This window comes from Tyto alba, unplaced genomic scaffold (assembly GCF_018691265.1).
Source record: "Tyto alba isolate M040663 unplaced genomic scaffold, T.alba_DEE_v4.0 Super-Scaffold_46, whole genome shotgun sequence".
In the NCBI taxonomy this organism is placed as follows: Eukaryota; Metazoa; Chordata; class Aves; order Strigiformes; family Tytonidae; genus Tyto; species Tyto alba.
In genome coordinates, this window is record NW_024881322.1 from 13,913,554 (window position 1) to 13,938,661 (window position 25,108).

Genomic DNA, 25,108 nt, shown 5'->3' on the forward strand with positions numbered 1-25,108 from the left:
CTGCAGAGAGGAGGTATGGTTATATTTTGCATGTACGTAAAAGAATGTTTTAAAGCCCATATTGGAAACAATTTTCCAACTGATTATCCAGTTGACAAATCGGTACCTTATGTAACTGAGTGTTTAATTATTACTTTTAAAAAAGTAAAATTTTTACTTACACTATTACAAATGTAGTCCTGTCAGTGACTTTTTGGATTTTCAGAATAGAAGCCAAAGTTGTTGGTGTTTTGTTTTGTTTTAGTTGAAAATCCTGGTTCGTATATGGCTAACCACCACGTTGTAGAGCATGGAGAAAGTCCCTTCGCTAACTACGTAGCGTTTGAGGACCTGGCACATGAGAAATGGAGAGAGAGTCATGCTGCTTACGATGTCCCTGTAAGTCTGGCAGTTGCCTTCACTAGACACAGTAGAAAATCCTGCGATCTGAAAATAAAAGCGGCCCCGTCAGACACAAATACTTTATGACCCGAATAGCCTGTGCTTAAGTAAAACAGAAGCTTCATGTGTGGATGACAGTGCGTTGGGTAGCTTTCCTTGGGTAAGGACACCCCCGTAGCATTTTTCTGCTAGCAAAATTGTAAAGGTGAAAATCATTAGTGTAATTTAGATATGGACAGTGTCAGCTAAAGCTTTTTGTTTACTAATCTTAAAAAAAACAACCCCACAGTGCTACTACACACAGATAGCTTTATTTCAGAATCAAGCAAAAGACTTTCAAGGCTCTTGGGCAGTTGCTGTCACTAAAAGTGTGCAGTCTGGTGTTACTCTCCTGCACTTCAAATGCAACTGCAGGTGACAGTTGGCTAAAAAAGCAGGTAAGTTCAAATGGAAGGTAGCTCTCGGAGGACTAAATGATTTGATTTTCCGTACGAAAATGCAAGGAAGACGCTGTGTCTCCTGCTGCTTTCCTTTTTGGAGTTAAATTTTCAAGTCATTTAGTTCATTTAACGCAGAGAAGTCGGTGCCCTCTGCACGTGTGAAGAGCAGTGCAGTTTCCTTACGGGCTGGCAGTGCTCTGACCTGACGTCGCCCCGTTCCGCCAAAATGCATTTCAGCCTGTGGTCATGAGAGAACCCCCACCCTGGCACGAGCAATCCTGCCGGTGAGGAGCGAGGAGGGGCAATAGGCTGTTGACTTCCAGAGGAACCAGAAGCAAACCTCTGGCAAGCCGCGGCAGATGCGTACTGCCCGGTGACTTTTCCCCAGATCCAGTTTGAGGGTTGCTGGCCTGTCACTTCCGACAGCGTGTTGGCCTGGGGCGGCAGCGTCGGGGTGATTTGGAGGGCACGTGCACGGGTTTCGGTGCGTGTGGGAGCGCTGAAGGGATCCCCTGCTCTGCGCCCCGCGGGGTGGGGGCTGGCTCTTGCCTTTTCCCCGCTGTGGGTCAGGAGCTCCGTCCCCCCCCTCGACGGGGCAGCCCTCGGGGTGCGTGGGGGGGAGGGTTTGGCCCCGCGGCCGCGTTCCCCTGGCCCTGGGCTTGTCAGCAGCCAGGGAGCTGGCCAGGTGGAAGGACTGTAGGTCCGCGTTCATTTGTACCGGAGCTGTGTATTATCTATCCAAATTCCTTTTGAATTAAATCACGTGACGAGGCGCTTACATCAGTTTAGAATTTGACCCTCTTGAACAAATTCCACTCGGCAGAGTGAGTCTGTACTAGTTTGGCATTTTACATCATGTGGCTCTTGCATTTTTGATGCAGTAGTAGACATTCTGAAAACTGCGTTATTTTTCCGTGGCTTTTGTTACTTTCCCCTCCTGCGTTCCTTTGGGTTTACATTTTCTGTGCTGCAATTCCAAAGTGTTCTACAGAGACCTGGACACTACATCGAAAAGTAAGTGTTGTGTGTTTGTATTTCTAAATAAACATAGCAAAATACTGTAATCATGGACTATCAAGTAGCAAGTACTTCATTATTTATATTGAGTGGTCTTTAGCCATACCAAGGGGAAGAAAGCGAGCATGACTGGACTGCTGTGGCCATGACTTAAAACACTTAGACTATTATAATACTTAAAATTCAGCCAAAGGTAAAGGAAACAGCTTTTTTCATGGATCTCTAGTAGTTGTTATCTTGAACAGAAGGAGCAGTGTTAGGGAAGAGGTGTAAAAATACATGTATCCTTAAATGTTAATATAATTTCTTGGAATAATAATTTTAAAATTGCAAACTTCTATATTTTCTATTGGTTCCGTAAAACACGGTCTGTGTTAAATTTTCTCCATACCATGGTAGCGTAAGGTGATTTCTAGAAGCAGAGGCGGGATAAGTGCTGTAATGTAAGTTGTTACAGTTTTGAGTGCTCTTCTCCTTTTACTTGGTGCAGGAGGCAATTTCAGTTTTGGTGAAGTTTACAGTTGGATGAGTTTAGTAGATAATTTTGCAGTAAATACTGAAGTACTGAGGTAATGTAGGATACCTCTTGTCTGCGGGCAAATTAGATCTCTGACCATTAATTCTGTTTGCAAGAGAAATCTCGGATGTATCTCTTGCATTCTTCTTTGCGTTAATAAAACACGCGAGTGTTTTACATGCAACATTTCTCCAGTCTGTTCTGTTACACCGTTTTTTACATGGGGAAATTTTGGCTTTTTTCCCTTCTTGATAGTTTTGGGATGTTCTGTATATGCGGAAGTGTGTCATGAAACTAAGGAATCGCCAGAAAACTGATTTGAATTCTGTATTTAAAAGAGAAATGACCTTGGGTTGACTTAAAATCAAACTAACTTTTGCTTATCAGGGTGAAGAATACTTTATTGCAGGAGTTATTTCAAGACAACCTAATTTAAAATAATCAAACTGTTATGCTTCAGCTTGCTTACTCTTTGTTATTTTAAGCCATTTGTATATAAAATGTATTGTGCGGCCTGTAAATAAAATACATGAAAACTTGAAGCCTTCCGTTGTTTTCCCTCTCTGGTTGTCAGAACGGCATTTCAGGAGAACGTTGGGTGTGGTTTTAGTATCCAAAGGAATATGATTTTCAGTGTGTTAGAGTTCTGCAAGCTACTAAACAAAAAAAAAAAAAAAAAATGTACTGTTCTGGTGCTTTTTCAAAGGAAAACGGCAGCGCCTGGCAGTACGCACGCTTGCTGCGAGGGCGAGGCTCCGGGGCGGCGTGGGGCACGGGCGAGCCCCGGGGGCGTGGGGGGACAGGGGGAGGGGGACGGGGGCGAGGAGGGGCTGCTCCCCCCAGCGCCAGCCCCGTGGGCTCTGCGGGTCGGGGCGCTCCGCTCCGCGTGGAACGCGCCGATTCTTCCCGGCGCTGCCCGGGCGGAGGTGCAGCCGCTGTTCCTCGTGGCCGCCCCTCGTTTAGAGAGGGTGGGTGTGTGCTGGAAGCAACGGGGAGTCAAACCCCGAGGGCCCGGGGTGCTCTCAGCCCCTGGCTCCGCGCGTACGGCGCTGGTGAAGCGCAGGGAGATGCGGCGCCGCTTCAGCAACTGCGTTCCGGGTGCCTGGGGCTTCGCTGCTTTTTCTCCCGCTGTACCAGTTCATCTAAGGCAAAGGGTTGCATCTTCCAGTAAACGCAATCCCTCCACCCACGACTAAGGCACTTGCGTGGCCTCTGTACTCTTAAGCTCCGGGTGGGACGGATGCTGCTGCCGTCGCTTCGATGCCTCGTCTGGACTCTGACCTGCCTCAGGCTGCGTGGCGTAGGGTGCTGACTTGCCCACGGCAGGTCAGAGTTGCGTGGAAGAGTTCCTAGCTGCCTGCTCTGTTTTTCTCATGGAAGCCACTGTTACGACCGGTAGCGTGGCAAAATTGGCTCCGGTTTGTGTCGGAGTGGGGACTGTAGCGGTTCGAGAGCGGTGCCGGGTCCCGTTCACTCAGCCGTTAGTGCCAGACGGCCCCCAAGCTGTGCAGGGAGGCACCAGTAGTAATTTCAGTGGGATCTGTGTGTGAATTGAGGTCCTCAGCCGCAAATAAAATAGCATCAAACAAAAGAGGAGAGATGCAAAGACCAGCCTGTATCGACACGGAGCAAGCAATGCGTCCGTGAAATCGGTGGCAAGAGAGGAGACAAACCTCCGCATGTCACAGCCGCGAGTGATTGCCTCTCGGCTTTGAAAGAACCGTGCGGTTTTGCAGAAACTTCGGTTAAATGAGTTGAACTGGGATTAGGTTGCTTCTATTTTTAAGGAATGCCTGTAAACCCTGACAGGCCATCCGGATGAAGGGGATTACAGCTACCAAACTCCCCCGTCACGCGGAAGAAAACGCAAGTCGGAGCTTTTGGCAGCGACAACAAGCGTGGGGAGAGGGCGAGCTTCGTTTGACAAATGAGGGGAACTGTTGCTTTTCCCAGTCCACTGTGCTCCCTTCCACGGAGCTCGGGGGTTTTGCTTTCAAAGCTGCGTGCTCATTACGGCTGCTGCTTTTGGGCTTTTTTTATTGCCCGTGGAGAAAACTCCCAGTCAGTGTGATTTAACTCAGGAGGAACTTTGAGTCTGAGCCTATAGTGGTGGTTTCTTTTTCTTCAGGTACAGCAGCCCCTCCTAATAGGCAATACTTGGATTGCTTTTCACAGCACGGCTTCGATTCCGCTTCACCAGTTCCTCTGTGGGTGCTTCGGACGTACTAACGATCCGGCAAATTCTCCTAATGTGATGAATGCGTCCTGAATAGGACTTCTTGCAGAGAGGCTCTGTGAAGGTATTTTTCAGTATTGGGAAGTACAGTGTAGAAGAGACATAACCGGGTAGGAAAGGGAATACTGGAGCCTAAGCTTTGCAGAAGCCAGCCCGGGAGCTTCTGGGGCTCGCAAGCAGATCTGACAGCGGTGTGCTGCCCTTAAGGGAACTTGGGGGGATTATCTGGTTTCTGCGGTTAGTATTTGATTTGTGCAGATGTGTGTGCCCGCTACCCTCCCTCCTACGTGCCCGGGTAGGAGTTGCTAGAGGACATAGCTGGAAACGAGTGTTCAATGTGCAGCTCTGGCACAGATAGGTGCCTTTTTTCTTTCCTCCTGCAAGTTCTTTCCAGACCTGTTTTACAAATGCGTAAAACACCTTAGCAGGTTCTGGTATGTCAGCAAAACCACTTTTTCTCTTGTCTTTCAACTGTTTTTTCCGAGGATCTTGGTTATGCCCTGGTGGCAGTGGTAGGTGAGTACTGATCTCAGCTCGCCCTGCCCCGGGGACCTCCCTGAGCATCACTGCCACGGGAGCCGATCCTGGTTTTCCTCATTGCTCCACGTCTGGGTCACCCTGAGCAAGGAACGGGCTGTACGCAGAATTGGGCAGAAGCCTGACTTAGGAGGGGATTTTCCCTGAACAAGAAGTAAGGGAGAGATCATTATTTATGTGTCCAGCAAGGGTGCTTTTGCCTTCATTCTCCTCCAGCCCCAATTGCAAAATGGATCTACTGGAGAGGTTTCAAAGCAGGACCTGGTTTTCTTGTTTGTTGGGGGGGTTTTTGTGTTGTGTTGTTTTTTTTTGTGTGGTTTTTTTTTTTTTTTTTTTTTTTTTTCCTTCTGTTTTTTCTTACTGGTATTATCTTTCAGGGAGCTTTTGGATATTAGAAACCACTGTGAGACCTCCTCAGGTCTGCTGAAGAACTGAGCGTTGCTCCTCCTGGACTCTTCACCAGCAGCCCTCGCACGTGGGCAACACGGAGGGCAGCTTTCAGGAGCCGGGTCAGGATGTTTCCCTCATCTCTTTTCTCAGAGCTGAGCTCCAGTAGCTCATGTTTCAACTTCCAACCTCAAAGACTAGTGGTGGGAAAATGCCCCTTACACAGGTCTTATTTTTTTGTTTTGTTTTTTTTCAAGGATGGGACAAGAATTTACATGCTGCAGACTTCACTGGCACAGCTGTGTCCTGGGCTGCTTCTCTAGATTAAGAAGAATAATGCCCCGGCCAATAAAATGCCATCAGATTCACTAAATCACCAGGATTTGAATCACCAGCATAGCCCAGCCCTGTGGTGAAGTCTCCTGCTGCACTACATTTGCTCGTCCAAGCCTAATTCCCATCGTTTCACCAAGATATGGGAGTAGCTGTGTTGATACTCTAGAAATATTCCAGGAGGGTTTTTTTCCCCTAGCTCTTGTTTCACATTGTTTGAGGTACCGGGATATGGGAAGCACAGCACGTACAACGGGCCGTAGAGCCGTACACAAGCTCTCTTCTTCCATCCATTCCCTGATGAAGATCTCAGGGAGGGAAAATGGAAGAAGGATACCGCCTCCTCTGTCCGGCTGAACTCAGCTTTGCTGGGCAATGGGCTCACTGGTGGGACACACTTTCTAGCTGGGGAATGTCCGTTGTACTTAATAATGAAAAGCTCAGAGTATCTTTTGGGTAAAATGTAAGAGAAGCATCTTCCTCCCACGCTTGTGAAGCCAAAGATTCCCCATGCTCTTACCTGAAGAAGGCTAGAATCATCTACCAGCGTTCTTCCTATGCATTTTTCACTGCGAGGCCTCTACACGAGACAAAGCACCACACCTGGAACTTCATCCAACAATAATCTCCCCCCCACACCCTTACCCCGCTTCCCTGCCAAACTAAAAATCCCTCCTTCTAGGGAGAATAAATCTTGTATTTCAATGTGAGAAAATTGGTAGCTGCGAATTTGAAACAAACTGGAAATGGGGTTTTCCTGAGCTGCAAAGCACTGTCGTCACGTTTCCATTGCTACTTTGAGCTGCGGGCTGTGATCTAGCAGTGCCTGTTTGTGGGGCACATAAACGTTGTTGAGTGGCTTTGGTGGGGTTTTTTTCTGGGGGGGGACGGACGGACAGACACCCAACCGTGAGATGACAAACCCCAGCCAGAGCACAGCGGTTGTGCCCGTCTCCCCTTTCCTTGACCCTGCGGCCGGGCCCAGCGGCCCCGCTCTCGGCAGGACGAGCCTGCCTCCTCCGCGCCCTTCTGGCTCGGGGTTCCTGCAGGGCTGGTGCTGTTTGTGCTCCGAGGAGGAGGTCGGAGGGGCAGGGTGATGGTGAGAAGGCAGAGGCCTGGATGCGCTCGGAGATGCGGTGGCACGGCGGCATCCTGCTGCCTGGCAGAGAGCGGGGTGGGCTCGATCCGATCTGAGCTCCCTTCGTGGAGCGCCCGGAGCGTTTGGCTCCGAGCCCCGGGGCGTACATCCCGTCGTTCCCAGTTGGAAGCATCGTTTGCCTGTTGGAATAGTTGAAGTAGTGTCACTGGTTTAATGACGAGATCGTTTTCAGCACCTGCTGGCCATCTGGGGTGTGTAAGCACGCAGCATCCACCGGAGCGTATTGTTCCTCACCCTCTCCGTAAGAAGGGAATCAGTGTCTCCCATCAGCGCTGTCGGTGAACACACCCTGACCCTTCTTTTCACAGTACCTTGGGGTGGGGGAGGGCTTAGAAAAATGCTGCTATTTTGCATACGGGGATCTGGAAGAAAGGGGCTTGTCTGAGGTCACGCAGGGCGTCCGCGGCGAAGTAAGGAGCTGAATACGCGTGTCTCTGTTTGCTTTGGGCCACAGCAGCGAGCGCAGAGATGAGCACACAGACGGCCCAGGTCTTGTAATGCCACACTGATATTTGTCTCTAAATTGTAAGGTCCAAGAGAAGGTAAACCAGAGGTCCTCTGCTCTGAAAAATCAGAGGAAGCTCTAAAATGCCTTTCCAGGGATCCTCCTACTATTACAAAATTTTATTTGTAGTGTAAAAAACCCAAATATCGCTGCGTAGCATCTTTAAAGCCAGCAGTACTGGAGCTACCTTTTGTATGTTGCTTTTATTATTCCTTCTCGAAAAATGGTTTTTGGATGCTCCAGCATTTGCAATTCCCCGGTTCCCTCCGTCAGGCCAATGGATGTCGATTGTTTCCGAAATACAAGGTAGAGCACCAAGGCTCGGGTTAGATGAGGTTGTTTCTCGTTCTGTCCTGGACAAGTGGCTGAGCCTCTATGCCCTGTTGCTTGTCCATAAAATAGAAATAAATAGTTGTAGCCTATCCCTTAAGACCAACATCAGCATAAAAACATTCATTGAATTTCTCAAAAATGCCGGTAAGCACTAAAGATCATTAGAAAAACACTGAACTTCTTCCTTCACTTCAGAACTTTCCGACCTACACCCCTGCAAAGCAGCGTATGACTGAGAGATCACAACTTATGCTTTGCAGTGGTAAAAAATACGTAGAAGTTAGAGGAGAGAGCCACCCTCTGCCTTCCTGCGCTGGGAGTTGAAAATGGAAACACATCCCCATACTGGGAAACAAAATATGCAGCGCCCAGGGCACCAACCCAGCAGGCAAAGCCACCCGTGCGCAGCCCCCACCCCACAAATATTCCTGAGAACTTGTGTCATCTCCGGGCTCGGAGTCCTGGCCCTCCGGACAAGGCAGGCACTGGGAGATCAGACTGTGCAGGCACCTTCCTGCTGTCTACCCTGCTACTGCAGACCAAAGATTAACTGTGACCATTTATTTTAACAACATTGTGGTGAAAATTGTTCGCTGGAGTGGAAAAACAGACCAAGAACTAGAGAAGACATGGGAAATGAACAGAAATCTAGTAATGATGCGTATGGGAAGTGGGGTAGTAAATAATAGTTACAAACTTATCTGCAGATGGTCTGGTGATTCCACATGAGGAAAGTATTACTCTAAACCTGGCAGACGTTATGAGAAGCTGTGTACATTTTTCTCCCCAGGTTGCTTCTCGTTATGGATTGCAGATCCGGCTCCGAGACTTCCCAGCAAGCACATACAATTATGCAAGACAGTGAAAGAAGACATGCAGGTAGTAGTGATAATTTTTATTTGCAAACTGTAATTGCAGTTACAATATTGCCTTTTGGGAACAATGACAAAAACCCCAAATCTCATAGGATTTTGCAGACCTGTTCTATCAGAAATTCAAGCCTATTTCAGTTTCTAGCGTGAGATAAAGCGGAGGTGGCCTTCTCCTTCAACTGATCTCCTCGGAGGCTCCCGTCTGGTTTTGGATTTTGCTTGCTTGTTTTTCTGTTGTGGTTTGGTTTTGGTTTTCCTTTAAGTACAACATTTCAGTTTTAACTGTAAAAGTGCAAATTCTTTACTGACATCCAGGGAAACTTTCTGCATGCTTTATTGAAGCGCCTGCCATCTATTGCTATCTTACAGCCTCTCGACTCTTTTTCATTTCTCATCACCTGTGTTAAGGTCTCAGTGTTACGGAGCTTTTGTATTCTAAAAAACTATTATGTTATGCCCTTCATTATGGGATGCAGTAAATCAAAGCGTAACTTTGCATCTGAAATCCAGTTTTTTTCTGTTTTTTTTTTTTTTTTTTTAATGTGGATATGTGGCTAGATACAGCGTGATGAAAATAAGGTAGAAGGGGTAAATGTGAAATGCAGGAAGGATATACTAACATGAAGTCTGTGATAGCAAATTTTAACTATCTCTTATTATTTTGGTATGCTCAGAGTACGGGCACACAGGTATGCAATTTATATGAACCATAATTTCATACCGTTCATTTAAATATGGATTTGTATGCATGAAATTTATATGTAAAAAGAAAAGGAGCCATACTGTGTCACAGCAGATAGTTTGTAGGCTGCTAAGTAAAAAAAAATATTATTCTTTTCAGTTACTTTTTTGAAGCAACATTTGTTTAAAAGCATCTGTTATTCTACTTGAAGTGCTGAACAAAAAAAATCTTTGATTGAGAAAATGTCAACATTTTAAGAAAAACATAAGTTTCACCAAAATCTTTTTGTGAAACTGGCATGACTACCTAAGTGGTCTTTTTTCTTGAATGTGTATTTCCATAAAGCTCTAAAATATCCGATTACTTGAGATACAGTCCCAGTAGGAGGCGTCCTCCTGACTTGGTTAAAATATGTTTCTGTCAAAGTATTTCACCCGTATGACATGTTTGTGGTGGCAGGAGCAGAAGGGGAGTACCCAGCATCCAAGAGAATTCAACACAGCCACTGCAGTCCGTAACAAAATCAGAAAGTTGGTAGCTGAAATATTAGGCGAGATCATCAATTGCCTCTATAGACTTGGGGAGAAAAATGTAATGAGAAGGGTCAGTTATACTGATTGATTAAAAAAATCCCAAAACCTTCTCCTGACAACAGAAGAGACTGCAGGTGGCAGGAGAAGGACAGGATGGCACGGGCAGAATGCAAAGAACGTGAAGTGCACGCGCTTCACTGCCGCTCCGTTGGAGGGGATCTTACTTCCAGCTGTATTTTAAGTGCCATTGATATTCAAAACAGCTTCTGCTGTAGGAAAAGGCGCCGACTGGCCGACTTCCTACAGAGGGCAGAGAGAACCATCCGCCCAGGCGCAGGCACCTGCTTTGCTGCCCCGGGACTGGCCAGCGGGGACCGGGCTCGACCTCCTCCGACAGTTCCGCCTGGCTGCACGACGCTTGGACAAGTCGTGTAACCCTGCCGCAGGATTTCACAGGACAGGAGGGACGACGCATCGACAGCAGCATTCTTAAATTCACAGGCACATCTACAGACCCAACAAAGGGGGTTAGATTTCGCCTTGGTCAGACTTTTGGAACGCGAGTGCTCCAAAGCGTGCCATGAGGCGGGCAGCCCCTACCGTTCTTCAGAGCGGTTCTCAAGCGGTTTGTAAGTGGGAAGGAAAAAGCTGCTCAAGTTGACATTAAACGCTCTGGCATTAGAAGCAGCACGAAGCCAGGTTTGTAGCACTTGTATTGCAGACGCTGTGTTTGACGAAACATCGTCTACGTCACCGCGGTATTTTGCATGTTGTTGGAATATTACATTCAGCGCCTCCACAGCCTGAGCGCTGCTAGTGATGTGTTCACGTTTTTGGGCTTTTCTGTAGCTTTTAAAAAATAAGATCCGTGAAACGACTTGTAATTATTGTGGTGCCAGTTTTATGCTCTAGAAAGAGTTTATTCCACTTAAAGCTCCCGTCCAACAAAATCCCCAACCAAAAAAAACTTGAAGACCTGAAACCTCGACTGCGGATTTGAGTTTGTGGATTATTTTTCTGTTTTGGAGCATGGAAAGCTTACTACTGTGCATTTTAGAATACCTGGTGCATTTCGCTTTCTGATCCATTAATCTGAAAAGCTGAACCATGTTCATCTCCAGGAGATGAGTGAGCAGGTGCTTTGCCAGATGAGGCATCCATCAGTTACTAAGAAATATTAAAAAAAAAAAACAAAAAAAAACAAAAAACAAAACCACAACAAAAAAGCACCTCATTAAATTAATGGCTAGTAGAGCTAGAGAGTGATTAACTCTGTGGTAATTGCTCGAGAATCTTCCACTATACTTTTGATTACAGCATAAATCATAGCCACATGCAATGAAACTCAATAGTACAAGTATCCCTCTCTATTTCGTAGGAGACTCTGACCTCCACTGTTGTAGCGTTATAGTGTTGTGCATGAAAACTGAGACTCTTTTCTTGGTTTGAAATTGTTCCTGCTGTCATTGCAGGTTTTAGGTCAGATAAAAGCTGAAATCCAAACCCCTGTTAACTTCAGCAGGGTTTTCCATTTAATTCTCCTGGGACAGAATTTCCCTATTGAATAATTTTTTTTTTTTTTTTGGGGAGGGGGAGGGGAATAACACTACCTTCCGTTAAAAAAAAAAAGTAAAGTATAATTTGGCATACTCATTTTGGACACAGAAGATTTGAAATGCAGTTCTCCTTGAGAGCTGTGAACCACACAACTGTGTGGAGTATCAAAGAAACCAGAGATTCTCACTTGGAACAAGTCATTGAATGCTAACAAGTGTATTTCTTTTGTTAAGGGCAGTGGTTCTGAGTCTATTTGTATTCTCTACAGCAAATCTGAAAGATACTCAGGAAAATGCAAGTGGTTTTGCAGACTTGTATCCGAATCTGGAATATTTAATGAATAGGTACGGCACAGAGATGCTCACAAAATCAAAAAGCTACCATTTATGGTTCGTGCGTGTTGGAAAGCAAGGCTGCCTTTCGCCGGCATCCCTCCGCCCAGGAAGGCGATGAGGTTGAAACTTGCTCTGAAAATGTCAATTAATCAGCTTTAGGGAATGCAGTAGGGAGGGCAGAAAACACCAGGTTGTCTTCTGCCGCTAAATAACAATGTTTAACCAAGGCACCTTCTCCTGCTATTCTTTAATTCTCCCGTTTGTAAACTGGTGGAATAACAGTGTTACCCTCTCTAAAGGCTGATGTGATGCTTAATGAAATGTAATTAATGCGTTGGTTTAACTTTGTATTAAAAGAAATGTTTACATCTGTGAAGTGAATTTCTGTTTAGAGGGATATAGGGATTAAAGCTATTTCTAGAACTGCGCATTATTGTTCTCCTGTTCGCTCAGATCTTTCACACTGGGCTGTCTGGAGCAAGAGAGAGGCAAACTAATTAGAGATGAGCCCTGATTTCTAAATTAGCTAAAAAGGGATTGTTTGCACCTTCAAACAGAAATGGGAGATGGAGAGTCGTAGGCATCCACTGAAATACCACACTGTGTCTTGCAATCACCCTGATTATTTTTTTTTTTTTTTCCCCCCCCAGGTAGATAATGCTAGCTGAATGCTCTTCATGACATAAACATTTATTGCGCTTCACAATTTCCCATACATACTTGGCTGATTTAGTTGTAGAAAATTTGGTAATTTTTTGAGAGGAGTAAATTGGGGGGGGTACTATATTCTAAAAGACTGAGTTGTATCATTAGATAGACTCAACAAGAGTATTAGCAAAGACTGTTCAGGCACAGGCACCCCAGCACCCCTCGCCCGACCGCGGGGCAGCTCGAGGGGCTGGCAGAGGGACTGGGGTGACTGGTCTGACCCTGTGGGATGCTTTTTGTTCTTAAAAGGCAAGCAGATGTCTGTGTTTGCATTCCTCCAGGACACTCCTCTCCCTCCGGGGAGGAAAGGGAAATTCCAAGAAAAAGCTATGAATTGTTTTAACTCTTTCTGCCTGTAAGACAACAACTGCAAATGCTGCTTTTCAAGGCCTAAATGTAACGAAGACATGCAAGATGTGGTAGATAACGATGGAAATTTAAGAGGGTTAGTATGTGGAGCGTTAGGATGTTTGTGTTTGGGGTATTCAAGGTGTTTTTATTTTAGATGCTATTTTAACCATTGCACTGAGGGAACACAGAGAAATGTGGAGCACATACCTTAATATTTTTATGCAGTGAAATGTAAAATCGCTCATAAAGTATCAGTGAATTTGGTCACGTTTACGAGATGCAAAATGTTGCACTGAAGTGATGGTGAAAAGGACTGCTACCTTCCCGTGTGATGCTGAAACTAAGGGTTCCTATGCAACACAAGCAGAAGAATATTAACCAGTAGGACACTAGTATGTGATTTTAATGAAAGGAAACCATTGCTTTAAAACTCACTCGAAAAGCTTCAGAAAACAGAATAACAATCTAGTCCTAGAAAAACGTGACTTAATGGGTATATTTAATGGTTGCTGAGAATGTTCAAATGCTATTTGGTCACCTACCATGAATAAGAATTCAGTACGTGACTCTCTAACACAAGATAAAAATGTAAAATATAATCCACTGATGGAAGCTAATATTAGACACAGCCAGCCTGTATGGAAAGCAGATTTCTATGCGACAGTGGTTAGGCTTGGGATCAACTTCAACTGATAGATGCTGGCATGTCTGCCACCTGAGATCTTTAAATATTACACATCTCCGTAATATTTCACATACTGCTTTAGTTTATGGAATCCACATTTTACTGAAAAGGTGTGTGTCCCATTCCTCCTAACAAAGGAGCATCATTGAAGCTATTTATTTCACCCACTCTTTGGGACTCCATATGTATAGATTTTGCTCGGAACTTTTAATTTTTCTTTACCTTTTTGAAAGATGCTTAACACTTGCAACTAGTAAAAAGAAGTAATACGTTTTAAAAAAATCCAACAGGTGCTCAGGACAAAGATAATGAAGCAGGAATCAGAAAAGAATCTGCAGGAAGAAAAAGAGGAAGATGCAGAGAGCTTACAGATGGAGGTAACCTTTGCAGATCACTTTGGAAGCAGAATTATTACTACTAGGGAGGTTACGGACAGCTTCTGTCCTGAGATTCACTGTTGAAAAAGCTCACCTGAATTAGCTTTCTTGTTTCAGACATCAGAAAATTTAGTTTGAAACACATTTGCAACTATCCAAGCTCTAACTTGGTTTGATCTGAACGCACCTGCACGATCTGCTTTGTCAGGAGAACCAGAGGAACTGTGCTCATCACTGCAGGATGGAAAAACCTTCTCGTGGTACAGACAGCTCTGAAGAAGATAATTTACGGATGGCTTAAGTCACAAAAGAGAAGAAGTGTTTTAAGAGAGAAACACTGGGCTCCAGTGGAGTGTCAGCCACAAAAAGAACACGGGAGTAGTTGGTGGGAGTGCGGAGCAAAGGCAAGACTTGGCCACAAAGAACGTGGTGGAGCCTGTGAAGAAACAGAATAAAGAAATGAAGGCAGGTCTTAATATTTTTTCTCGATCTTGCTGCTCTTTCATGTCACTTACGGGGAGACTTGGAATGCTTTCTGAGCGCCTGCCTGCCTGCCGTGCTGGTGCTTCGTGACGCTGCAAAGCCCTGAAGGCGGCTGACGCTGAACTCCAAGGGGAAGGCTGTGCTTCTCGTGGTGCGGAACTTTCCCCTCCAGAGTCTCCTTGCCAGGAGGTGCTGGCGGGTGAAGTCTGCTGTTCCCATGCTCCTCCCCAGGCCCGTAAGTAACTCCAGGAATTGGGTCATTTATTTGGGGATGCTTACGTAGCAACAGACTACTTGCTGCTAAAGGCGTATCCTTCGATTACATGTGTTTCTGCTGGTTTTCTCCGATGCATCAATACAGTTAGAATGACATCAGGACCTTGGTTTTTTCCTTCTGCTCATTGCAAAGGTTACAAGACTGAGAACAGTCTCTCCGTAGCAGATCTTCTGGCTGTTTAAATGCTGCTGAAGTAGAATTAAGCACTGAAGTAACTGGGGCTGGTCTGAAGTGGAACTATTTTTTTTTTAATTGACAATACCTGATTAAATATGCTGAACAGAAAAGGTCCCTATGCAGACAGGCTTTCTGTTGCTCACAAAACTCACCTCTCTCAGAAATGCACTTCTGCTTTCTTGTCACTCATGGACTGAAAACTCTATGTTCTCTGGCTGCTGAAGGGAGAGGACCTGATTTTATGATTTCATGAGGTAGTTTTCCTCCCTCCAGCTCGGTGTGCTATCAACAAGGATATGCCGAATGGAAATACGAGTAGTTAAGAGATGGTTGTGTTGGGAAGCTAGCAGGAAGAACTGGGATCACGATGACACTGCTTGCCCATGCCCTTTTCTGCACACTTTTTCTGTTGTCTCTGAGAAGTGACTTTGCCTCTATCTTTGCAGTGCTTAGCACGGACGGGAGCACCGCTCGCCTGCGAGTTCAGCAGAGAACTTCACCTGGAGAGCAAAGGGCGGCCACTCCGGCAAGGCCGTGTCTGCCCTGCTGGGTTCTCCCTGCACGTCTGAGCACAGGGTCCAGCACCCGGCCCACCGCGGCGAGCCGGGAGGATCTGCGGGCGCCTCTCTTGTTGACGTAGTTCCATCATCTCCAGCAGTGTGAATGAACGGCACCTTTAGTGGACTGGGCATGTTGGGGGGGGGGTTGAGTGGCACCGATTGCACCAAACCCTCCAGCTGACTATTCCTGGTGGCAGAGCCCTGACGGGTGGATCAAGCCGATTCCCACGGAAGGCGTGGGAACAGCAGGCTGATTTCCATGGAGAAACCTGTGCGGAAAAGCCTTAACATACAGCTGGTGTACAGACAGTTCTAAGAAAAAAAAGATGGGGGAAAAGAGACAATTGAAGACTCAGTGGAGAGGAAAAATTATGGTAAAACTACCCAAGTTATCTTCTCTGGATGGAGTTAAGGGGCAGGGGAGTGGGGCAAAAGAAAAACAACCCACTTTTGGTAGGTTCCTTTACACTGCTTGCCTGAAATACAATGTACACAAAGCCTTGTGGATGTGTTTATTAATGGATTATCTTCAAGCTGTAAGAAGATAAATGGTAGAGATTTGGTTAATGAAAACAGAATTCTGTCACCTATTTACTGGGGCGATCTAATAGCAGAGAGAAACTGAACTGGGCCATCACCAGTTGTATATCCACAAAGCACAGACGATCGCAGCAGCGAGGATGCCAGGCTACAGGAGCGCCCAGGTATAAAACTGCCAGCAATTATTTGGAGAGGAAATTACACAGTGTCAGAAAAATGCAACCCGATGCACTAGCTACCCTGAAAACAGGGATTTAAAGGTTCTCTGCGCAAGTTTCCTCCATACTTGGAGCTTTGTTTTGGAAGCTATTCTAAGTACAGGAACACTGCTGGTGGTGTAAGCTGCCTTCGGGTCCAACACGGACGCAATGTGGCGGTTCATTCACTTGAAAACAGCCATCACCGTTTCTCAACCTTTTGTCCGCAAAAACACCTCCTGCTTTCTTCACATCTGCAAATGCACAACCAAATAATTGTCCTTGGTGTAATTTAATTGCCATAGCAACCAGGAGTCTATTAAAAATTTACAGATAAGGGAAATAATAGCTTTAGGAAAGAGGAATGCCAAGTAATCAATAGATGGACACTCGGTGCCTCCTTACAATTAGCAACTCAAGTTGCACACCTGGACCATTTGCAGATGCTAATTCTCCCTTTCATCCTTGTGACGACCCCCAGTATTTTCAAGTGCACAGTTTTACCTTACCTTAAAAAAAGAAATAATGACGCGATGACACTTAGGCAAAGACGCTAGACTTCACAGACAAGTGGTGAAGATATTTACTTTCTTCTGCAAACTCAGCTGTAGGAATGTTAATTCCTAACATCTGTTAAGGGAACACAGCTCAAAGCCTTATTTACTTTAACCTAAATATCTTCAGTAAGCCACAGGAGGTAGTGGTTTGATTTTTAAAATGCTGTGCAACTACTGCTTACAGTCCAACTACTGTTGATACTACTCCCCAGTTGGCAATCAGTGATTTTAAAGCTTATGTTTGCTCTGTTACTTGTGGTTTATGCTGTGTAGTCATCCACAGGAGTTGTCAATTAGCTTGATTCCTTCTCCCTTGTTTCAGCATTAGCTTGTGTGATGCTTGAAAAGGGGATGATTTGCATCAGCGTGAAAGAAGTTTTGTTCTTCCATTTATTAGTACTTATAGTGGCATTGACGTAACTTATTAGTATTTATACTAATAGTGGCATCGACATCATGTTCAGCAGTTTGAACTCGGGAATTTCCTCATGCAAACTACAAGGATTTAAACCCAAAGCAAACGCTCGTTGACTCGACACGAACAGCTTTTAACTATCTTTACTACACTGCAATTGGATTGTGGCAAAATACATATGGATACCAGAAGGTTTAGCTGTATTTTAATGCAGCGTGCTCACCGCTGCCCATCAAAGCGGGGTAGTACACGCGGATTTTTGGTGCACAAAAATACAACACAACCGTGTTAAAAATTTCAGCTTGACGTGATGTCGCATTCTTTGCCTCCTAAGATGCCATCACTAATAAATAAACGACAGAACAGTTTAAATTCTCTTATCCTTGGCCCAAATAACATAGCGGCTGACTGTAGGCTTAGAAAACAAAAAAATCCCTTGAGGTGTGTGTGGGAGGGAAGGGGTCGTGCTCGTTGTGTCCTCGTTAGGATCCCCGTGTAGCTGCAGTCTGGAAGTGGGCTCGTACAGGTGACACCGGGGTGCACCGAGCTCCCTGCCCGTGTCGTCCACCGTTATTTCCATCCTGGCATCTCAGCTGCAGCGGCTCCGACCCAGCACGCCGGCCGGGCGAGCTCTGCTGGCCCCTTCTGGAACACCTAAGCTCTTTCAGGTAAGAAAGGAAGGAGCCTCAGATTCTTCTGAACTACCCTACCCAACTGACCTCACTACTTGAATTGACATCTGAAGTAATTTTTTTTTTTTTCTTTTGTGCGTAGGGAAAAAAAAGATATAAATTTAATACATCTTCCATAGTTGTGTTACTGTTACCTGGAAAAAATTAATACTCGGAATTAATCAACTGTGGGAATTTCAGTATTTGAAAATTAATTCCCTGGTAGAACTTGAAGGTATAACTTTTTTACTGCCGAAAAGAATAGTGACATTTGAAATCAAAATGCAGGAACACTCTAAAAATTTAAGAAATACATGATAATCTAGTGTCAAAAGCTCTCCACATGCAGTGAATAGTACAGCCTACCGTTTTGTGAAATTTAGTGTGTTCAACAATGTATGTAAACCAGACTTTTCCCTTTTGTCCGAGAACAGGTCAGACGGTGATGTGATGGCTTTGACTAAGTTCACATCATGGGAAGCCTTGAAGTTCTTGGTAACAAGCCAGTGCTTCTCCTGAAGAAAGAGAACAAGACGACGGGTCTCACAGTTTGTGAGGCTTCGGAAGAATTCTTTTGTGTGTAAGGTAATTTTTGAGAAATACCTTTTTCTGTCTTGTTAGTGAATGGGGATGGTATTTTTCCAGCTCTTTGTTAAAAAACCTATTCTATTTCCAGTCCAGAAATGGGCCGATACAGGTTGTGCTGAACTGTAACGATGTCCCTACTCATGCAGTCCACCTCACGCTGTGCAGACCATAGTTTCCAGCTCAGCATCTCAACTGTTTTTTTTTTTTTTTTTTTTTCTGCTTCATTTTTGCCCTGTTAAAGGGAGGTGGAGAAGGTCTTATTTTAATAGCAGTAGTGTCAACAGTATTAAAAATTTCAAACTGTACTGGTATGACCCCTTTCAGGCACAGAAGTTACTTTCTTGTATACAAATGTTTACATTTATAATTCCGAAAAGGCATGTGGAACAGCCACAGATCAGTGAGCACAGGGCAGTGGAACTCACCTGTGATTTTACTGCAGAAGAGAACGTGCAACAGTTTTAGGAGTTAAGACTACACACCGGAATTTATCATGCTGGTTAAATGTGAAATCCAGGATGTGCACTGAACAAACCGCTGATTTGAAGTGCTGCAACCCTCCAAGAGCTGGTGAAGCAAAATGGGTGACTGTGTGGCTCAAACCACCTCCCGGGCCCCACCGCCCCTGAGTGGCAAGAAACTAGGGGTAACGTGGGGGAGAGGAGAGGCAGGCTGACACCCCTGTTCTGGCACTGAGCACCTGCCCAACTGTTTCTAGCCCTGTAGTGAAAAGTTTCCTAGTGTCATCAAGGAAGTAACGAGGAGATAAAGCTCTTCCAGCCAGACCTAAAATGCTTTAAAGGGAAGGCCTAGATTTGAGGTCTAACACTCAAGAGCTGGGAATTTTGTGAAGGTATATTCAGAAGTCCAGGCTGAGAAAGTGTTCTTAAACTCTTAAGTTTACATATCTTAGTGAAAACTGCAGAAAATTAAACAGATTCCATTTGTACCTAGTGAGATATTCAGATGAAAAGTTACTGCAGGGAAAAAAACTGACTCTTTACTAATGACTGGATGCTGGAACTGTACTACTCTCAAGCATTAACACAACTTGTTGACTTCTTTCCTTTCTTGTGGTGTAAGGAGTTATTTGAGGCATCTCAAATAATAAAAAAGTTTATCTAGTTATCCATGTCAATTGGTACACAAGCTTCTGAAAGCCTGAGACAGGAAAATCACGACATGCTTCTTCACCGATCAGTGTAGGCAATTCTCCATTTTCTCCCCCAGTACAAGGAAGATGGGATGAAGGTAAGTGCCAAGATTTGGGGAAAGGAGAACAAAGTCTTTACTCTGGAGAATTTAAGAAAACGTTGTGAAAACAAATTTAATTTGCTGCAAGAGAGTCTTGGCTCAAGTATGAAAGCACGTGTATGAATCTGAATGCAGAGCAATTGCTAAACAGAGCAGTTTATTGTAGAGTTGGTAAAAAGCACTGGCAGACAAAAGGATGATACAATTTTCAAACAGTAATGCTAGATACTTACGTATCTTGGTTGCATGAGCAAATCCTGACACCAGTGAGATTACTCAGAATCATGACTTGAAACCCAGACAGACTATAAAAGCGTTTCTTTAGAAGGGGGCTGAATAGCTCCTTGTACTTTCCATATAATGCACTCTTCAAACGCTCCCCCTCAGATGTCTAATTAACACATTTATACAAAGCGAAGAGCACATGAAGATATCCTTAACAGGAAAAGAAAAACAACCACACTGCGAAAGTAGGTAGCCATTCTGTTGACCAGAGGCATTTCCCCTGCAAAGTGTTCCCAGTCTTGACAGTAGAAAACCGCTGCATCTCAATGCCTTATTGCCAATTCTAAAGAGAATTAGCTTGATATGGATTTTTACAATCCTGTTTTAATCGACATTTTCACATTCTAAATTGTTTTGCAATTCCAATGTGAAAGCGTGTACAAAGTGCCGGAGAAGAATGAATGTTCCATGTTATAAAGTCTCAGCGAAAACCCAAAGCTGAACTATCTCTGAAGGAGTACAGTACACAACCTGGGGTGACTCCCCACCCCACGGGTTGCCGCCTTACACAGAGTTGTACTCAGCTGACTTCAGTTACCTTACTGATATTAGCACAATGGAGTAGCAATGCAGTTCACTGTTAAACACAGTAGCAAACAGCAACAAAGGATTTTTTTTTTTTTTTCTAGAAGAGAGTTAGTCATGAGTTATCGAACAGCTCCATTTACAACAACTGTATGGAAAGTGAGACAGACCTGATGGACAAACACAGCGCAAGCAGAACGGAATGGAATAGTAGTACATCCATCTGAACTCCTGAAGGAGGAGCTAAATGACTTACCTTAAAATCTAAGTAGAGTATTGAAGAAAGAACAATGCCCATATTCTTAGTGTGTTCATTACCGAAGGATCCCTTTGTTAACAAGACACAGGCACTATTTTGTTTCCTGGGCTCATGAAGAAAGGATGTATTCGTGCTGTACTTTTTAATCATCAAATGCTATTTCCAGAGCCATACAGTTACTGTGAAGTGTCTTCATTAACAAATGAGGACGTGATACATCCTATCTGCATTAAAAACACGTGGGGAAAAAGAATGTTTGCCATATGGGAAAAAGGAGAAAAATCAGAGAGGAAGTAAGTGTTTAAGCTTCCTGGTTATCACAGCAAAAAAGGCAAAGCTTAAATTGGCTTTAAGTACATTATATTTATAGTTCTGAACATGTGTTCATGCATTTTACAGTTATTCAACAATGACATTTTGAAGTTTTACTGTAATTGCAGTACTTCTCCTAGAAGCGAGAAAGGTGAGTAATTTTTAAGTTTTTGGTGCAGTATGATGAGGTTAATAACTTTGTTATATCTATATTTTAACTCCTTGCAGATTCTTGACCAAATTATTGGAGTCTTTAGCAGTAGGATGTACTCATAATTGTTGTGTCATATCCTGAAGTGCAGGGGAGCAGCAGCTTAACAGATGGCATTGTGGAAGGCCTGTATTAATTAAACAATGCTTCAAGATTATTTCCTCAATTCTCTTTCTGGAACATTTACCTTCATTGATGTCTAACTCGTGGAACTGTGTGTCAACAGTTATTACCAGAGGAGGCTGGCTTTGATCCCTGGGTCAACTGCAAAGCCAAAGTGGAAAAATGCATCTCTGCAATGTGCAAGGGCTGCCGATACTGGCTACTGCATAAGCAGATCCACTTCTCAGTCTCTCTTCTGTCACGAATCCTTTTCCTTTCCTTCCTCCTTTCGAAACCCAGTTTCTTCTCAGGTCTGACTGGGAACATGGCATAGCTTTAATCTCTTAAACTAAATTGTGTCTGTTTCCCCAAGATCACCAAACACGTGAAAAGTAAACTGCACTGAATTCTAAAGGAAACAGTAACAAACAAGGTGACTCAGTTAAGCACCCTCTAGCTTTTTTTTGTGAGCTTTACAGCATCTGACAAGGTTAATTAGAAAAAAAAAAAAAAAAAGGAAAGAAAACTTCATACTTTGCTTTTCACAATGACGTTGATTAGTTGATTTATAAATTCTAAAGACTATCTATGACTCGTCAGGTCATCTCAGTTTTGCTGGTACGCGTTACAGGTGACAATGCTGACAGCTGCCATTTAAGGCACAGTTCTGATTCTGGGGTGAAGTATTAACTGTTCTTGATATTAAGCTGGCATTATATTCTCAGTTCTCTGAGCAGCCTTTTTTGGATAGAGTTCTAAAACAATAAGGTCAACAGGGGGAAGCCACAAGTGCCAAACTTTAGCTTATGGTCATAAAAGTGCAGGAGCCTCAGCTACCCCATTTCAACGTGTTAACCTCCCTTCCAGTTCTGAAGTTGTTTCTGAAGGCAGTATTATGCTGAAGCATAATAAAACCCAAGCCGTTTTATGCTGAAGCAGAGAAGGAAGCATATAGAACTATTCTATCTCAGCAAAAGATGAGTTACTAAGAACAGTCTATAACTTGATTCCCTGTGGCTTTTCTACCTAACCATGCTTCAGAACTACAAAAATATGTTTTCTGTGAAGTACATAAGATCAGAACAAAACATAAATTTTAAAAACTGAACTAATGCTTCTATTTATTTTTAACTAGGTTTTCACCCTCTACCTACTGCTTAAAAGCCAAGGTCAACAAACAAATAATGGTATGTTCAACAAACATTTAGATATCTACCGCAGGCTTAACACAGCATGCTAAGAACATGCCTGCAGCTGGAGCTATTTATTTATTCTAGCTTACAGTACTTACTACTGGATTTAAGAATGGATCTTGCATGTCTAGACAAGGTCTAAAAAACCCTCATTGTTTCCTCTTCAGTATAAAAATATAGCATGCATGCATACAAACGGGGAGTTCACTAGGCAAAGATGCCTGCTATAGGCTAAAATAAAAAATAATTTTAAAAAAATTGGAAAATCTTGTACAGGTTAGAAAAAAAGATGCTATGCACGTACTCATGTCAACGATATAACGTACCGTCATTCGTTCTATGCTGTTCTAATAGATGGATCCAGAAAGTACATTTGCATTTATTTCATCTTCATGTTTGATGTCCTACTTAGATTTAAACTGCCACTGAACAGACTTGTTACTATAATCCAGAAATGTCTAATTTTGTTCCAAATATATATATTTTTTTTTTAAAATACAGAAGCAAGTGATGACAGAATTATGTTTATGACTCGAGCTGGTTCAACAAATGAAACTTTGCAAACACAATACATTTGTTTCCTGAGATGGCTAAAAGTCACGTTTCAACTTCATGTTACACTACAATTAACAAAAGATACTGTGCACAAAATCAGATATTAACTACAGCATACAAGCACATTTACAGAAGTTACCTAATTTCTCTAGTACTATTTGCGTTAGTGTGTACACCTTAACGAAAGTCCTAAAATAATCTTTATACATTACAAAAACAAGGATTTACAAAACTTTATTTTATTTCCAAGTTAATTCACTCTAAAAATGTTGAAACATAAAAAAATACCATTTCCTAAAGGAGTTTACAATAAAAGGCTAACAATCTGGCATGGAAGAGGTAATATACGGAGACCTGTTTTAACAGTCACAAATCAGTCGCTGGTGATTAAAGAACACTTTGTTCTTCAAAGCTGGTAGGCACTTCCACGTAGCCAGAAATGTAAGTTTTCCTACCACTCCTTTTTCCCTCCCATACATAAAAATATCCAATGCAATTAAAAAGAAAAAGTAGGATAAAAGGGTGGACATGTGATCAAATAAAAGCATTATCTAAGGTCTTGATTATTGTTCATCTTGTGTAAGAGTAAAGGTTTTTTCCCAAAGTTTTCCTGACAAGATGGAGTTATTTGGCCTTTAAAAGTGTTAGCTGAAATACCTCCCTTTTTTACCAGTATATGTTGTTTGCTCACTGCTGTATTGTTGGTTTATGTCTGTAACAGAAACTGGCTCTAGGCCAGCCCATGGGTCCTCAAGCATTGAAGGTCTGTAATAGTTTTCCACATCATTAGACACTCTTTTCTCTCTGCCATGCGCTGTACCAAATGGAGTAGATGTCCTGGGTGATCCCTTTGGAAGAAAACCATCAGGTAAAGAAACATTTAATAGACTAATTCAAACTTAAAAAAAAAAGTTTCCTCCTAATGTAGCAGAGCTTTGAAGCTCATTAATAATGATAATTACTACTCCTCACTTGCATCTTCATTAGAAGATATTAATTTTATTATACTTTTAATTATTAGCGATGATTTACCAGGGTAAGGAAAACCAAACCAGCATTCTCCACATCACTTTGACACCTAACTACAGAAAAGCTCCTCATGCTATTTTTCGTAAGTCGATGACACATCTAACTCAAAAGCTGAACAACAAAAGAGGGAGTTAGAGGCCGAGGAAGAATTGATAAAGTTTACAAGAGCAGAAGTCAGATATTACGTACTTACAGATTGAACACAGCATTATATAACACAAATAGCTACAAATGACCCCAAGAACTTACTGGCAAAAATACTGCTTTAACCAAACTAGTATTCTGCGAAATTTGAGAACATATAACTTTATTTTATACACAATTTGAACAGTAATCAGTGATTAAGTAGGTATTACATAAAAGAAAAACTTTTTGCACGAAGCTTTTGATATTGGATGCCTTTTTAAAGAACAAAGATCACCCCAGTTGCTTCTGCAAATGTGCTACAAGTCTGCAACTTAAAGAGAGGCATGACATAAAGGAAATCACTATAACCATTTTGTCCTGTTACCATCAGCCATTGTTCTTTTCCTCAGATTCACTTCCTTAAAAAGTGAGGTTTTATCTAGAGCTATACTAGCGTAAACTCATTTGTTTTAACCCAAGTTAAACAACCTGTACTACAGATACACAACAGTTAGTCTCCAAATGTGCCTGTTGTATTCTGTATCATTAGAACAGGATTCCTTGTGGCTGATTATCAGTCTCTGACTTTGTAAAGGAGGGTCAAAGCGCCGATTAAGGGCTGCCTTCCCCCCTCCCACCCCCAGACTTTCTGGGCCAGCAGTGACAGTGTCCAGATGGGACTAATAAACCCTACAGAATCTATGTGAACAGATGATCTGAAACAATTTCTGGGTAAAACTGAGAAATGGTGCCATACAGTGAAGGCCCCTGTGCTTAGCCAGAAGAACAGATTCCACTGAAACTACTTCAACATATTTCTGAAAACGTGCTGTGGCAGCAGCCTGCT

General features: G+C 43.4%; 1 protein-coding gene across 2 annotated transcripts in view; it reads right to left on the bottom strand.

Annotated features, from left to right (window-relative positions):
• Positions 1-673: 673 nt before the first annotated feature.
• LOC104368711 (M-phase specific PLK1 interacting protein) overlaps positions 674-25,108 on the bottom strand; it is a 28,307-nt gene continuing 3,872 nt past the window's right edge. Inside the window, exons 2-3 of one of the 2 annotated variants that reach the window (XR_006166818.1) lie at positions 18,426-23,954; positions 674-18,337 (exon numbers count right to left, since the gene is read on the bottom strand). Coding sequence is in view for 1 of the 2 variants with exons in the window: in XM_042806315.1 (XP_042662249.1) it covers positions 23,751-23,954 (204 nt within the window). In the remaining variant the exon portion in view is untranslated. Of the gene's footprint in view, positions 23,955-25,108 lie in introns of both variants that reach the window. The other variant, XM_042806315.1, reaches the window with a different exon arrangement.